Source organism: Gossypium arboreum, chromosome 5, assembly GCF_025698485.1.
Source record: "Gossypium arboreum isolate Shixiya-1 chromosome 5, ASM2569848v2, whole genome shotgun sequence".
In the NCBI taxonomy this organism is placed as follows: Eukaryota; Viridiplantae; Streptophyta; class Magnoliopsida; order Malvales; family Malvaceae; genus Gossypium; species Gossypium arboreum.
In genome coordinates, this window is record NC_069074.1 from 28,936,182 (window position 1) to 28,954,187 (window position 18,006).

Here is an 18,006-nt window from a genome sequence, read left to right on the forward strand (position 1 = left end):
AATAAAAAATTAAGGTTTATATGTCAAAAAAGTCTTTAAGAAAATACAAAAAAAAAATCAATTAAGCCTTTGTTTTAAATTTACGTCCAACTAGGCTACTGTTGTTAACTAAAATAATCAATTAAGCCTCTCCATTGACCGTTTTTGTCATTGACCACATTGACTATTAAAATAAATTGACAAACTAATCGAGATAATGACATATGGCGACTTTTAGTTTAATCTAATATTTCTCCATAAAATTACTAAAAATCATAAAAGAAAAGGGAAAAAATTTAGAAAATTTATCAAAAATATAATAATTATTAAATATTAAAAATATGAAAATTGATATAAACTTTTAAATATTTTCAATATTATTAAAATTATCAAAATTCAAATAAATTATAAAAATTATAAAAGTAATAAAATATATTTAAAATATTTAATTTTTATAAAAACGTATTAAAATTCTATAAAAATCATAAAAATTATAAAAAATTAAAAATTATTAAAATTGATATAAACTTATAAAAATTATAAAAAATCATAAAAACTTGAATTGAATCGAATTAATTGATTGGATCGATTAGACCAAAATTTGCAAGGGTATCAGTCCAAAGAAAGCCATTAGATCAGTTGACCTGAAAACCTAGTGATTGAATCGATTTTTTTACTTAACTGAACTGGATGGAGTCGAATTGGCAAACCTGTAACCTGACCGATTCAACCACCGATTCGCTTTTGAAAACCTTGATCAAAATATTTAATTTTGATGTATGTTAATAGTTGGATAATGAAATTTTGGTTTGATAAAAAGATATTAATAGAATAAAAAATTGATTCAAAAACTCAGTTCTCAAGTCAACCAATCTAATAGCTTCTCTCAAACCGGTACCTTGGTCGATTTTTGGCTAAACGGTCTAGTTTAAGTTTTTAGGTTTTATATAATATTTATAAGTTTATACCAATTTTAATATTTTTATATTTTTTCAATTTTTATTATTTTTATTAATTTTAATACTTTTTAATTTTAAATAAGTTTTTAATTTTATATTTTCATAATTTATTAAAATTTTTATATTTTATAATTTTATAAGTTTTATATTTTTATAATTTTAATAAGTTTATATTAATTTTAATATTTTTAAAATTTTTAATTTTTAATATATTTATTTTTAATTTTTTTAATTTGTAATATTTTTAATCATTCTTATTAGAAAAATATTATACTAAACCATAAGCTACCACATGTCACTATCTAATTGGTCCATCAATTTATTTTAATAGTCAACGTAGTCAACGTGGTCAATAACGAAAATCATTAACAGAGGGACTTAATTGATTATTTTAGTTAACGACATGTGCTTAATTGGGTATGAAATTAATATAGGATTTTTTGCATTTTCTTAAAGGTTTTTTGACATATAAGCCAAAATTTAATAAAGTTAACAATTGAACTTAAATTTTAAAATTTAGAAAGTAAAAAGACTAAATTTTTAAAGATAAAAAACATAAATTAAATTTCAATTTTACAAACAACACAAAAGTTCATGAATTATTGTAACACCTGAAAATTCCATATCGAAATTCATGACATTCCAAAAGATATTACCAAGAGGTTTCCCAGGAACTAATACCATATTGTTTCAAATAATATCGTTCGTTCAGAATTTTTATTAAACTAGTTAAGACTGAAATTTGTTAGTTGGGATATGGACTACTTTGTAAGAAGAGTTAAATTGGAAACAAGTCTAAGGCATAAATTTTATCAAAGAAAGAAAATGAGGGGTTTATGTGGCAAATAATCCAAGGTTTATTTTTGTTATTATTCTCGAAAAGTAGACTGAAATTTTGTAATCTCTTCTTTTCTAATGCTGATCAAGGAGTAGAGAAAGGGGAGGGAAATTTTCTTTTCATCATTTCTTCTTTCTTTGTGCCAGAATCAACCATTCAAGAGAGGTGAGTGTGGTTTTCTTTTCTTTTTTTCATGCTTTCCTATCCAATAAAAAAAGATTTTTGGTGTTGTTGAAAGGAACACATCATCTTCCCCCATCACGCCTAATTATCGTTGGGGAGGAAAGAGTATGATTTTTGGTGTTTCTTTGATAATCTTTGAGAGGATTTGGGTGCGTAATGAGAAATCCTTAGGAATCAACTTTAGGAGAAATTGAGTTGAGTTAGATAGGATTTTTCGATGGGCTTATGAAAGTGAGAGATTTAACTACATCCATATCAATTGATTAAGATTTTTAAAAGATTAATTTTCATTAATTTTATTAATAACGATTTTTTATTGTGTTATGAAAGCGAAAAATGAAAGACAACTTTTTAAAAGGGAAAAAAAAGGATTGATTGAAATCAAAGCTTTTTTTCTCTATTTTTTTAAAATACTCCATGAATACTCAGTAATAATTAATATTAAAAGGATTTTGATATGTGTAGATATTATGGTTAGTTTAATAATTGGGAAAATTTTGGAAATAAAATTTAATTCTGATATGAGAATTGATTGTTAGTTTTGTTAAGTTGTGTTGTTTGATTGCAAATAAAAGATTTACAAGTATTCTATGGTAATTTTGATTGTTCCTTTTGTTCCACTTCATGTTTAAACAATAATTTTGGTGCGGTTAAAGTTTTTAAGTTGACAAGTTTAACTTTTTAATGAGATGTTTTATGACTTAATTTTGTTGAACAACAAATGAGGAAGTAATTAAGTGCTACAACATGTGGTGAGCATTATCCTTCAATTGACAACCTTGAAGAAGGAGAGAAGTTTGAACTTTCGTGGCTACTCCTTTCCTTATAGGCTTGTTATGGGATAATTACTCAATACATTTCAAGTGGTAAATCCAACTTTTAAATGAGAGATGAACATTATTGAAGAGGTTGTTGGTATTAGCCTATAAATAGGTTGTTTGTGTTACACCTGGTGTGGAGTTGTATTTTTCTTGTATTTTATTTGGCGCTCTTTTAAGTTTTATTGGAGAGATTTGATTGATTGTATTGTAAGATATTTGGGAGACTAGTTTTTATAAAGGGAGAAATGTAACATCCTTCAAACCCCCTAACTTGGGAAATAGTGTTATTTCAGGAATATACGTGATCAAATTTTAAATTAAATAAAATAATAATTGACGGTGTTAGTAGAGGAGGGAGATGGATACCGGAGGGAATTGAAAAGACTCGTGTATTGAGAAAAACAAATTCAATGTATAGACTAAATCTTATGAGAGTGAAAATTAAAAGTATAAGAAGATTAAATTGAAATGAAGAGAAAAAAGAATAACTAAAAATGTAATTTTACCAAAAATGCATGAATCAATGATGGAATTGTAGAGATTTAAAAGGGCAAAATGATCTTTTCTTAAATGAATAATTATGAATAAATATCTCATTTTTGTTGGAAGTTTTTCCACAATTGGATTAAATTGAAAAATGAGATAAAATGGTGGCCATTACGTTAAAAATCATTACATTTAGATTTTTTTTATATTAACTTATTTTTTATTTAATAGATATTTTCATAGAAAGATGAAGAGAATTCTCTCCATCCTTCTTTAACCAACGTCACCCACCATTCATAATAGAAAGAATTTTCCTTTCTTTACAATCTAATCATTTTCCACCATTTTTAACCAAATCAAGCTTCAAAGCTTCAAAATTTCTTAGAGATTTTTCATAAAATCAATAGAGAAACAATATAGAGAGCCTAGTTTCATATCGAGACAAGTTACATTCATGTTGGAGGAGAGAAAAAAAAATTAGGATTTGAAATCAAGAGAACAAGGTACAAATATCAAGGTTTTAATATGTTTTTAAGTTTAATCTTGTTAGATAAGTATGGAAGTGACGTTAAAGTAAAGATTTCTCATAAAAATTGACATGTTGTTGAAGAAAGAAATTGAGAAAGTGAATCAAGTGATAGGAGAAAGGGAAAAAAAGTGATTTGAGGTTGGAGATAGGTAAGTACCCTTAAATTCTCTTGTTACTTATGGACTAAAATGTAAATTTTATGAAATTTATGGTAAACTCATAAAATGTACTGTAAAATAATTTGATATGTGAAATAAAATATTATGATAGAAGGCTTATTTGGAGTGATATATAATAGTGAATTAAATATAAATGATGTTAAAGTGATATATCTGAAGAAGGCCCTAGATGTTATCTTGATCAATTGAATCACCCTTACCAAAAAAAACTCCCCATCTCAATCGCCCAGGGAGCATCCCCTTCATCGTGTAACCAACAACTTTTGGCCACTATCGCCCTCCTAGGCAACGCCTCAGTCGAAAGGTCTCATTCAAATGGTAACTCATTTTTCCCATGCACAATTCTGATAGGATAGAAACCCTCCACATGCCCCAATCACCCACGCAAGAAAAAGAAAACAGTTAGTTGGTATAGATACAATTCTTTTGAGATGAAGTGATTTTCTTCTTTCTTTTCAACGAACCCCTTATATCAATACTAACTCGTATCTTTATATAACTCGGAAAACCCCTACTGATGGATTTTGCATCATAGTCCAAGAACTTTCCCAGGAAATTACCAAACTGTTTTGCCATACCTTTAGACATTAAACCAGTCGACAGATTGTGAATCTGAACCTAGAAATCAACATGGTACAAAGGAACTTGCATCGGATGCTCTCTTGTTTTCAGCTATGAAATACCAATAGATGGTTATTGAACGTAAATGGCTCCCCTCAACTACTTTATCAAGATCAATCTCATAATGGAACCTGAAAAGGATCCTTTTTTTGCCTAGATATGTAATCGATACTGTAACATTGCTTGCTTGACCTAATCGCGGAGTCTAAACTACGGGATGCCACATCTGTTGCCCAAGTAACTTCCATCAAAATACAGCAAATATATCAATCAAACAAATATTTATGACTTAAACACATTCATAATATGATTCACAACTAAATCCAAGGCTTAATCGAGCTTGTGAAAGCTCTTTTGTTGGCCTGAGCATGAAATAGGACCAATTTGAAAAGTTTTAAAAATTCAAGATCGACGTCGCGACGTCACCTTCTCCATGTCGTGACGTCACCAAATGGTTTGTCACGTCACGGCATTAGACCACTTGACATCGCGATGTCACATACTACCGGCTGGTGTTGCGATGAGGAGATGTGGTCATTGGGACGAGGACTCTATTTTAGGTACAAATTAGGCCATTGAAGACATATTTCAAGCCATCTATACCATTAACCCATTTAGTGCATAATTGCACATTTATTCCTACACAAAACCAACCAAAATACCATTCAAAACAATCGTTTAACCATTTTTAAATTCAATCAACCAAATATGCCGCAATTTGGCACCAAACCTACCAATTTAGCTTATTCATACTTCACTTATACTATCATGCTTTTACCCATTCACACCGACATTCAAATATGTCATTTTAAGCTCATATATGTCAAGTTAAATACCATTCATAGGTCCCAACACAATTTCCAAATTATGCATAGTTACATATATGATCATTATTCAAGATTATAATTAAACCATCAATTCACAGTTAACAAACATATAAGTTCCTATGTACATGCCACATAATCAGAGTAAAACAATTAATAGATTATCGAGTTTATGGTAGGATAGTGTGGTCTCCAAGCTAATCTGAACGACAGGTTCCACAAATTAACAATTTACAAAGAAAAAGAAAAGTAACGAGTTCATAGGTATTTAAAATGATAACTTACCTCGATTTATAATTAAACATACTAAACTATTTATTTCAGCAAAGTTTGCCTAACATAACTGTTAGGATTGACCCGATTAAGCAAGAATAAGTAAAAATAGTAGAAGAAATTGAGAAATTGAACACACAAATTTAACGTGGAAAAACTCCTCCAAAGAGTATAAAAAACCACGGGCAAAGATAATTTTACTATAATGGCAAAAGAACGAAGAGTACAAAATATAGAGATAAAAAATTAAACCCCAAAAATCGAAAAATAAAGAACCCTCAAAAAGTAAACACAAAATTCTCTAAATGTGTTATAAGTTCTAATATCTAATGGGTGTGTTTTCTAAGGTTGTGAAATAGCCTAGTTATAGGCTAAATTCATATGTCAAATAATAATAAAATAATCTAAACTAATCAATGTTTGATTGAAACAAATAAATAGAGTTTAACTAGAAGATTATTTCTCAAATTTGACTGAAATAGAAGTCATACTTAACAAATCTCCACCTTGACTCATATTTCCACAATGCCATCTTTGCCAAAGCCTGCCACAAGCCTATCTTGAACTATGCAGGGAATTAACTGAGTCGAATCTGTAACACCCCCTAACCCCGAACCGTTGTCGGAACTCATTCAAGTACTTCAAATTTTTTTTATTATAAATTTCAACAGCATTTCTGCTTATTTTTACATAAAACCCCCTGCAATTAAAACCGTATCCATTTCAAACATAACCAATTCAACCAACTCATTTCACATATTCATTTTCTATTCTAAATATTTGCTAATCAAACTCAATCAATATAATATCAATTTAAATTTATCAATATACTAATTAAATTGAAATGGATAAACTTCTTTCATTATAATTCTTAGACATGTATTACTAACATTTTAACCATTTATATTCAAAACATAATAACCTTTATACAAATCCTATGTACATGCCACATTACCAAAAGAAAATATACATCACCAAAAGTTTACTGAAGTCGGGTCTGGCTTTGGATGCTGGTTCAATACTTGACTTCTACAACCTGCGCACGGAAACAACCGTACGCTGAGTATGCATATTAGTGGTATCACTATAATTCAAATCATAATTAAATACATTAAATCACACGCATACTTTTACATTACAATTATCATCACTTAATAAATAATTCAATCTTTTTATGTTATCATTTGATTACATATATACCATTCTTATTTCTTTATTTCAATTCTCACCTTTCACATATGCCATATCATTCAAATTTAGTTTTATCAGTAATTTTATTTCATTTGTCCCTATTAACTTGACTCAGACTCGGTGGATACACGGATTCCAACCAACACACCAGTACGACACATTGTGCCTTAACGGTACACGATATCTAACGATGTCGAAGCGATAACGATAAAGATAAAGATATAGAGTAAAGTATTCAACACACAAAGTGTTGAATCTGTAATAGTAACGGTAACAGTATTCGACAAACAAAGTGTCGAATCGGTAACAGTAACGGTAACAGTAACAGTAGTCGGCACATAAGTGCCTGATCAATAAGCCGACAAAAACCCGTACTCTTCCATATCCTATGGCATGCAAACTATATCCGACTATCCCAACTAGTTAATAGGGTATTTAAACCATTTTTTTAGTACAACTTTCCATTTCGATTCAATATTAATTATAATTTATTATTTCGATCAATTTTTCACAGTAGTACAGTAATTCATTTTATCAGAAATTTTACAGTTCAATGCAGTATACATAACAATATTCAGTAATTTCACAGTTCAATTCGGTATTCAAAACAATATTCAGTATCCCATAATTCAGTTCAATATCAATCTCAATTTTAATACCCAATCACAAATTTTATCAGTTCATTAAATACTTACCTTAAAATACTTATCACACATACATATTAAATTAAACACATATTAATTATAAAGCTTGAGTTATAGTGATACAAACCAGAATTCTCTTCGGATTTAATCCTCGACGATCTTTTCTTTTCCTTTTTGGGCCGATGCTTTAGGCTCGATATTAGCTACAAACAATTAAAATAATTTCACAATCATTAACACAGCACAATTTAATTGCTGAAATTTTTATCTAACTTTTACTTTAATTCCAATTTAATCCTAACTAAACCTATATATTTTTCCTTCTCAATTCATACCTTTTTGCTACTCAATTTCTTGCCAAACTCACATTTAACTATTTAATTTTTATCATATTTTCATAATTTCGAATTTATTTCAATTTAATCCCTATAACTCAAAACTTATAGCTTAGTTTACAATTTAATCCTTTAATCAATTCTAACTTAAAGTCCATTCAATTAAATCCCTAATTCATTATTTTATTCAACATGAACTATGTTCAAAAACCTAAAACCTTCCAAAACCTCAACTTAATTTCATCAAAATTTTGTTCTAAAGCTTCTAAAACATCAAAATTAAGTAAAAAGGGCTTAATTAACTTACCAATCAAAGCTTTAAACCTTAAAACCCTAGTTTTTCCTTTTTCTTTTCTTTCTTTCTTTTTCTTCCCCTGTTTCGAAGTGCTTCTGTTCTGTTTCCTTGGTTTCTTTGTTTTTCTTTTATATTTTATTTTCTTTGTATTATTTTATCATTTAACTATTACTAATTTAATAATTATAAAATATCTATTTAATAACAATATAGTTAATACATTTGTATACATGTATCTTTGTACATTTGTACACTATTATTACCATCCATTTGTCTTTCTTTTATTTATTTAACAAATAAAAATCTTATAATATCAATATTTAATTAATAAATATCTTTAACTTAAAATTTAAGTAAACACATAATTATAATACAAATGTATATATTCATATTATTACAAAAGTCATTATCTAATTTGTTTTTCTTACCAAAAATCTTATAATTTTAATTATTTATCTAATAAATATCTTTAACTTATTAATAATAAATAATAAATATCTACTTAATAAATAATACTTTTTATTACAATTGTATTATACATATTATTACACATTTATCATCTCATTATCCTACATTTGTCAATCCTACCTTTTAACAAAACGAGATACTTTAATGCCACTCGACTCGATATTGATTCTGCATCCTTTCAAGTCTAAAATACTCAAGGAGATGAGATTCTTTCGTAAATCAGGTACATACCTGACATCTGAGAGTATCCTAATCGCCCTATTGTGTATCCTAATTTTAACAGTACCAATACCAATTATCTTACTAGATGAATCGTTTATCATGCGCACAACTTTACCTTCAACTGAACTGTATGTGGAGAACCATTCTCTATTGGGACACATGTGGAAAGAACATTCCGAATCTAGGATCCACTCGGACGTGAGCTTGAAGTTATCGCTCGTTGACACTAACAAGAAATCATCACTGTTTTCATTGGCCAAATTAGCACCAGCTACATATTCTTCGTTACTCTCAGCAGCTTTTTTATTTCGCAGTTTATAACAATCTACTTTGACGTGACCTAACTTTTTACAATAGCGACATCTTTTGTCTTGTTTCTTTGATGCTATCAAAACGAAAGCTTGCCTATCTGCCTTGCTATCCAAATAAAGCTCATTGTCGAGTTTGTCTCTACTCAACAAATGACCCTTCACATCTTCGAATGAGAGTTTGTCTTTTCCATAAATCAGGGTCTCCCTGAAAGACTTGTATAAAGGGGGTAAAGAGCTCAATAAGAGCACAGCTTGATCTTCATCATCAATATGATCCTCAATGTTCTTTAAATCATTTAAAAGAGTAATGAATTGACTGATGTGATCTCCAAGAAGCTTATTTCTGTTCATGCGAAACATAAATAGACGTTGTTTCAACACTAAACGGTTAGCCAGAGACTTAGTCACATAAAGAGTTTCTAACCTTTTCCACAAGGCAGATGAGGTCTTCTCCATCAATACATCCTGCAATACCGTATTCACGAGGCACAACTGGATTACAGACAAAGCCTTTTTATCAAGCTCTTCCCATTCTGTTTTATTTAGATTCTCAAGCTTTTTCCCAGTAACAACCCTTTCAAACCAGATTGAATTAGAATTGCCATCATCCGAACTTGCCATAAATTGAAATTTGTCTCACTATTGAACTTCTCAATTTCAAACATTGTTGCTGCCATATCTAAATGGGCTGATTTATGAAAATTGAACTAGCTCTAATGCCACTTGTTAGGATCGACCAGATTAAGCAACGAACAAGTAAAAATAGCAGAAGAAATTAAAAAATTGAACACACAAATTTAATATGGAAAAACTTCTCCAAAGAGGATAAAAAACTACGGGCAAATATAATTTTACTATAATGGAAAAAGACCGAAGAGTACAAAAGATGGAGGTAAAAAACTAAACCCCAAAAACCAAAAGATAAAGAACCCTCAAAATGCAAAAAAAATTCTCTAAATGTGTTATGAGTTCTAATATCTAATGGGTGTGTTTTCTAAGGTTGTAAAAGAGCCTATTTATAGGCTAAATTCATATGTCAAATAATAATAAAATAATCTAAACTAATCAGTGTTTGATTGAAACAAATAAACAGAGTTTAACTAGAAGATTAATTCTCAAATTTGACTAAAATAGAGTCATACTTAACAATAACAAATCACAACAACAATATGAGCTTCATTATATAATCAATCATATTATGTGCCTAATTTACAATATGTCAATACATATCATTTAAATAACTATCTCAATCTCATGTTTATCATAGATAAGGTATTAATACATGTATATCCAAACTTTATGTTCAAATCATTTGATAATACCACATTAAACATCCAATACATTTTGTAACATTTGATATCTCATTTCATATTATTCGTATTACTTGATGAAACTCAGTAAATAAACTCGAATACACTAGTACTATCACATTTGTTGTTCGTCCGAGCTAAACATATAATCATGTTAAATTACCCGTTCGAACTAAACCTTTAAAATGACATCAGGTTACTTGTTCGAGCTAAACATATGTGACATGTATCTTCGAGTCCGTAACAAATGCTGAAGCTTGGCAATCACCGATAATCACCCTGTATCTATATCCATGTGTATGATACATTTACGAAGTTTCATTAGGGTAATTTCAACATTTAAGTTCATTATTATTTCTTTACAATATAGTCTAATTCTCATATTTTGTACTAAATTGTAAACAATTCAAATTTCAATAAATCATACATAGATTCAAAATATTAAATACATAAAGATTAAAACACAATTACATCATATGAACTTACCTGACAAAATTAACAGATAGATTGAATTGCAAGGACTATTCGATAATTTTGCCTTTTCCCTAGTTATCTTTGGTTTGATTCAAATATTGATCTATATAATAATTCAATTCATTTTATCAATTTCAAATAGTTTAAAACAATCCACTAAATGTTTAAATCAGTCCAATTTTTTTATTTTTTGAATGTCACTAAAATTTTGCATTTTATTCAATTTAGTCCTTAAAATCGTAATTGCCATAACTTTCAAATTTGATCTTCGATTCCAAAATTCTTGCACTTTAGTCCCTATGTTTAAAACTAACAATTTTTACTTTACAAACTAGTCCTTTTCATATCTAAACTAAAAATCTAACCATTTAACATCAAAAACTTTAAGAAGTCATCAATGACAACTTTTAGAAACTTTAATAGTTTTACAAATTGGTACCTGAGTTAGCTAAATCAAGCTCTCAAGACCTCAAAAAAATAAAAATTATAAGAAAATGAGTAAATCAAAACTCACCAAATAAAGAATCAAAAGTTGAAAAGTTCTAAACCCTTTTTTGTTCTTTTTGGAGAAGATGATAGCAAAATGGCTTTCTTTTCTTTTTAATTTCGTTTATATATTTTAATTAGTTTTTAATTAATTACAATTAACTTAATTAACCTAAGTTTAATTAAAATTAAGCTTAATTAACACTTTTGGTGGTTTACAACTCATTGCTCAAGTGGTCCCTCAATTAATTAAAATTTCATAGCGATTAAATTTTATAATTTAGTCCTTGTATCTTAATTAACTATCCAAACGAAAAAATTAATGGGCCAGACTTTAATTATACTTTATACTACCTCTTAAGTATTATTTATTAATATTTACAGAATTGATCATCGAAAATGGGGTACCAAACCACCGTTTCTAACACCACTAACTTTCGAGTAATTACAATTACACTCCCCAAGGGGATGCCATAGATTAGCCAGAGTTGTATGCATAGCCTAAAACTAGATCACGTTCGCAATAAAAAAACTGCCCACTAAACAAAGATCTACGTCGATCTCACTCTCCTCCTCTCCCAGATTGATTTGCAATGCCTCATCCTCCCCGCCCTTAATGGAAAGCCCCGCCAACTCTTCTGCCATTTTCGTCGCAACACCTCCAAACCCTGATACCACCCCTTCCACCTTGCAAGAGAAACAACAGCAGAAACCCAACAAAACTAAAATACGTGCTATTAGAAGTAGACTGAAAAACATGCTATTAAAAGCAGACTCGACGAAAGAATTTTAGTCTTTTTCATTATAATCTTTAAAATTTCACACTATAATTGGATTATTATTTGATAACACTGGTCGTGAAGTTTTTTAACCCCACAAACGAGTTTAAGAAATCGTCATGTGTCTTATCTATTTAGTTTTTATTTTTAAGAGGGTAATTATTTGATACACCGATGGAATTTTTTAAATTTCACAAGAGGATTGAGGGCGTGACAAGTGTCACATTTATTTATATAAATATTTTTTTATTTTTTATTACACCTTATAATACAATTGTCAAATTTTAAATTCATTTATGAAGTCTAAAAGAAAAAACTCTGTTGATAATATATCAAATAAATTTTCTTTATAAAATATCATTTAAGCACAATTAACAATTTCTTAAATTCAAATGTAGAATAATCAAGTATAATTTCCTAAAAAACAAAGAGAGGTTGGAAACATATTAGTTTAATTTAATTTAAGCAGTCAATTTGGAGGGTTTAATTTTTGTTAAAAAAAACTGGGGACTAAGCAAGGGACCTTGAAGCCCATAGCATATGATAATTATGATACCCAGAATTGCGAGCATTATCTAAATGCCGCATAAAATATATGAAAGGAAATTGTGGAAAAAAGAAAAAGAAAAGATCCAAAAAGAAAAAGAAAAGAAAGTAAAATAAAAGCAGCCACAAGTGAGAACGAATATTTTGTAGAAGAGAAGAAACAAACATGGAGTTGGAAGCTCTGCTGTGCAAGAGATCGGATGATCCAACATCTTCATAAGCTGTCAGCCCTCAAGGTCAGCAGAAACTATCTCATCCCAGAATTTGACTCCCCAACCCCAACTGCAGTGCACCAGCTTCAACTACCAACAGAAGTTTCCCCTCTCTGGTTATGCCAAGTTCAAGGAGGCCAACCACAACCTTGAAGACCCTCCCTGTCGCCTTGGGACCTCAAATGAAGCTCTTGCTCACAGACCTAACTTGACCTCTTGTCACCCAGGTACCTTTTATTTGTTCATTTACTACTGCTATAGCTATTTTTAAGAATTAGTAGTTGTTCTAGCATTTCTTTTCTTTCTACTCTATGTTTTAGAACTACCGCTAATAGTAATTGTAATTGTAAAGGACATAAGCAGTAACTATTTCATACTGGTATTACTGGTTCTTGCTGCCGCTGAGGCCTTGGCGTTTCTGCTGCTCAAATTGGCAAGGTTTGCGGCGCACTAGTCATTGCTGTTGTCAGGTGCCTACCTATTACTTTCTCTTAGCTAACTTTGATTTTCATCCAAATTGATAATGAATGTTGCAGTAATTTATTTGTGGAGACTATGGCAGTAAGGCGCCCACACTCTTTTTTACTTGTTCTTGTTCCGTTTCATGTATGTGTATAGACAAAGAGTAAGGTCATCCAACACAAGAGATGGTGGGGACTGCTATTTCTAGCACCACTTCTGCACAGATAATGATAATACAGAGAGGTGGTAGTGGTGCTGCTTTTCCATCCAAATCCATGGAATTGCGATGGATACGCAGCAACAGTAGAAGAAAGAACTCAAACCTAAGTTCAAGGGAGTTCGGCGGCTTAAAATCAATACCACCACCACTGGTGATGCCAATTTACATATCAACGGACCCTTCACACATTAATATTCAAGAGCTCAGTGAACTGTACACCTGTTGCAACCATTCCTGCCACCAATTCCCTAAGGTGGACCCACAGACCGGCATAGTTCAAGAAGTCATGGACTTGGACAAGCTCCACATTGCTCTCTCCCACAGTTGTGTGGTTGTTTCAGTCTTCTGCAAACCTCAGCATGTCAAGGTGACTAACACCACTAAACAAAACCAAAGCCAAGAACAGCAGGAGCAAATAAAAACAGGTCTTGTAGGAGATTTGATGGAGAATGTGATGCCTGTCAACCCTTCCAATGGTCAGCTCGTGGGCTTTGGGCGTGCTGTTTCTGATCTAGGATTGACTGCATCCATCTACGATGTCATGGTACTTGTCTTCCCATCCTTCTTTATGTACTAATATCATTTGGCAATTGTGGGTTGAATTAGCACCCCAACATCTTTTGGCAGCCTACCTCTTTAGCATGTATATTTGAAGCAATGCTTGGATATTCATTCTGTGATTTAAGCCAATCACACAACCTTAAACTTTTGGAGTATCAATCTCAACTCTTGAGTGTATACTTTTTAAGGTAAAGGGCTGAGTTATTGACTGTAATATGGCTTTTGGATTAGTACCCTCTTTTTATTAGTGTGATTACTTCTTCATTTTTATTTTCAAATACAAAATTCGGGCTGCTGTCCAACCCATGGACACCTCTAATTCTAATTCAGTACTTAATCACTGTTTATATTCTTATAATTGTCGTTTTCTGCATTCCAGGTTGTTCCTACTTTACAAGGCATGGGAATTGGGACAATAATAGTTAAAAGGATTGTAAGGTTTGTTACTCTTATGTTTATACTAATTCTGAGACTTTTAACCGAAGTAGTTTTGTTATCAAATTTTCCCTCGACATATATGCCTGCTCCATGTAAGCATGCAACTGTAACATTGTCTTCTTTTAAACAAGAGCCAGTGCTTGCATGCATACCTGCTTCTTCTAGAAATGAGTATAATTCTTATAGTTGAATAGCAGGTAAATTCTATTTGTTCTAGCATTTATTTAAGTTTAGCTGTCTAAAATAAAATAAATGCCTGAGGAGTCCGAGTCAGGAACTGCACAATGGAGATCACATTATCTTGTTAAATCCTTATTCTTAACCTGCAGTTTGTGAAATGTATACTGGTAGTTACTGAACTTATATATAGGAGTTTAACATTTTTGTTCTTACCTTTGCTTTCAGAATGCTCACAAGTAGAGATATTTATGACATAGCTGCTCTTTGTTCCAGAAAGGAGAGGTAATTCTTGTCATTGTGCTGAAATGTCATAGCCTATGTGTTCTTCTCAGTAAGTCTGTTTCATATCCCCCCTGGTTTTATTGGTTTTACCAGTATGCTGCCTTTCTTTCTTGCTTTGAAACATGTTGCAAAGTCCTTCTAACAAAGGCTGGCCAGGTGTATTACAATTGGCTGGCTCTTACTGATTGGTTTTTATGATATATGGCTCAATGGCTTTCTTCTGCTACCTTCACACCAAATCTAAAAGGGCCTTAAATTTTATTAGATAGGTGCTTTCATTCTTTCATTGAACTGCATAGTTTATCTCATTCAATAAACCTCATCATATAGACTAGTTGCAAACAAGTTATGTAGAAACTTGAGATAATCAAGGGAAAGGGGGCTGTCGAGGTTTGAATCCTCGACCTAGTGTCAACCAAGACTTGAAAGCAACATAAGTCATTTCTCAGTTGCTACTACACCAGTGGCTTGGTTACATGGAAAGTTGGGATTGAAATATTTATATATATATATATACACACACATATATGAGGTTACTTTGGCAGGGTCATTGATGAAATGATTTGTATTAATTGTTCTTGAAAAGCATGATATGTATAGCTTATTTCAGGTTCTTCTTCAAAGCATGTGGATTCAGAGATGATATCTTGGGCTCTACTACGATGATGTATAGTAGGACAGTTTCAAGTACTTGCTTTGAAGGTGGGCAGATGGTTAAACAAGCTGGTCGAAAACTGTTGTTAGTTCCATCACTCCAATTGCCGTTAGCAGCTTCCAAGACAACTAAACCACAAAGTTGAACCGCATCAAACATATGGATTTAGAAAGGCCGAGAAATCATTTCCTTTGTTCATTCAACCTTCAGTTTCTTTTTTATCTTAGAAGATTGCCCTTTTATTTTCTAGTCACATATTGATTTTGAAGTATGATGTATGTGAGTTTAGTTTTCTGCAATTACACTTATTGGTGGACCGAAACGGATCGAGTTCCTGGAGAAGCTGAAACAAGAAATAAATCGGGCTACTCATCCAAAATTTGTGCTTATTATTCATTTTTTTTGTCTAGTTTTCCAAAATTTGTGCTTATTATTCATTTTTTTTTGTCTAGTTTCGGTTATCTATATATATATATATATATATATATATATATAAAATAGCACGAGTTTAGAAAAAAATTTGAAATGATGGGAATACCACTTGTGTTCTACTATATTACTAAATCGATTAAAAATAATTATAATTTAATTTACAATTATTATATGTTATTTTTATACAATGTCTAGAATTACTTATAGTCTTACCTAATTCTTAAAGAGGAGGATAATGTGCTTTATTGCACTTAAACTCATGATTTCTTGCTCGATAACAATGTTAATATCAATCGAGTTAAGACTTAATCAAGATTTGATTTTTTTCTATATATTAATTATTTATTATTTACAATTTTTTAAAAAATAAAAATAAAAGTTGAATATACAATATATCAATTTTTGCTTTAATAATAGGAATCTTTGGTTAGTACTACATATGAACAAAATGATTAATATATTTTAATAATATTTTTAGTTAATATTTCAAATAATGATTACATGAGGTAAATTATATGATATGTTAAAATTAATACAAATATTTTAATTATGATTTGAAAATTTTAATATTATTAAAAATAATTAATCTATTTACCAAAAAAAATATTAATATACAAAATATTAGTATTTTAAATAATATACTACTATTCAGGTTAGCTTATTGTGTTTGCATTTTTCTTTGCATTTGCGAGTTTATCTTGAATGCTGAATGGGAGCGAAGGGTCTTCAAGTTTTATGCATGGCGAAGTGTAAGCTTAAAGGACTTTGTCTAGTAAGTAATTATCTTTGGGACATCTGTGATAACTCCAAGTTCCAACTATTAGATATTTTCCAACAGTGGGGACATGACATGATATTATTGCAAAAAGAGAACTAAATCTACACACTTGATTGGTTCCTTTTTATGGATGCATTGCTTGAATTCCTAGCCAATATTTATAAAATATCTTGTATTAGTTTCTTCCGTCTGCAGCTAATTTCTATTCCATAATTGTTCAACTAACCCCATAACTGAGAGTCACTGACACAAGGAACATGCAACAAAAACACCAGTGATATATGGATATGAAAATCAGTGGGCGGATCTTCTAAATTTAGTAGCTTTTTTTTTTTTTTTTGGGGGGTTCCTTTCAGACCCCATGTTTTGATAACTACATCATGTTGATAGTTTTCATGCATGCAAACTGATAAATTGATGTTTTGTAATCAGTCTCCTGTCTATATATACACCCAAAGGCCATGACCTGAAACGTGGAAAAAACCTTCCTTACTATTGAAAGAACGATCTTTGCTTACAATACATGGGATTTTCATTTGTTTCAGTTTGATATTCCACTGTAAGTGTGTAGTACTGAGAATTGTTAATGAGTTTGAAGGGTCCAAACTTTTGGTTCCTATTTGGATTTCCTTTGAAAGCAACAATTCTGAGAGTTCCATCTTCGAATGAATGCTTTGTCTGCTATCTGAGATTCATGCCAATGCGATTGAAACTGTTTTCTGCTATGGAATATTAAAGAATTGTACTCTGAAACCTTGCACACCATATATACATATTTTCTTTACTGTGATAACAGGGAAAATAACATGTTAATTTTCATGTCAGTAAAGGATTAATAACCACAAATTTACCAAAAATAGTATTTTCTTGCGTTTGTTTTGTTGCCTGGTTTGCAACCTGTTCAGTGAAATGAGAAATTCAACTAGTACTCGCATAACCTTATAAATAAGAAGCACTATCCCACATGGAAAGTATACACAAAAGGAACACAAGCGAGGCCTTATAAATAAGAAGCAGCTAGCATCATTGCAAA

The 18,006-nt window shown here is 30.6% G+C and overlaps 1 protein-coding gene across 2 annotated transcripts; it reads left to right on the forward strand.

The window, feature by feature from the left end:
* The first annotated feature begins 12,681 nt into the window (after positions 1 to 12,681).
* Positions 12,682 to 16,142, forward strand: LOC108450167 (uncharacterized). 2 transcript variants are annotated; one of them, XM_053027472.1, is made up of 6 exons: positions 12,682 to 13,192; positions 13,318 to 13,435; positions 13,584 to 14,191; positions 14,588 to 14,646; positions 15,052 to 15,108; positions 15,709 to 15,897. In XM_053027472.1, the coding sequence occupies exons 3-6, from the start codon at positions 13,613 to 13,615 to the stop codon at positions 15,749 to 15,751; spliced, it is 738 nt and encodes a 245-aa protein (XP_052883432.1). In that variant the 5' UTR covers positions 12,682 to 13,192; positions 13,318 to 13,435; positions 13,584 to 13,612; the 3' UTR covers positions 15,752 to 15,897. The 2 variants fall into 2 exon arrangements, with proteins under 2 accessions (XP_052883432.1, XP_017603163.1); XM_017747674.2 differs by having other exon boundaries at positions 12,685 to 13,192; positions 15,719 to 16,142.
* The last annotated feature ends 1,864 nt before the right edge of the window (positions 16,143 to 18,006 follow it).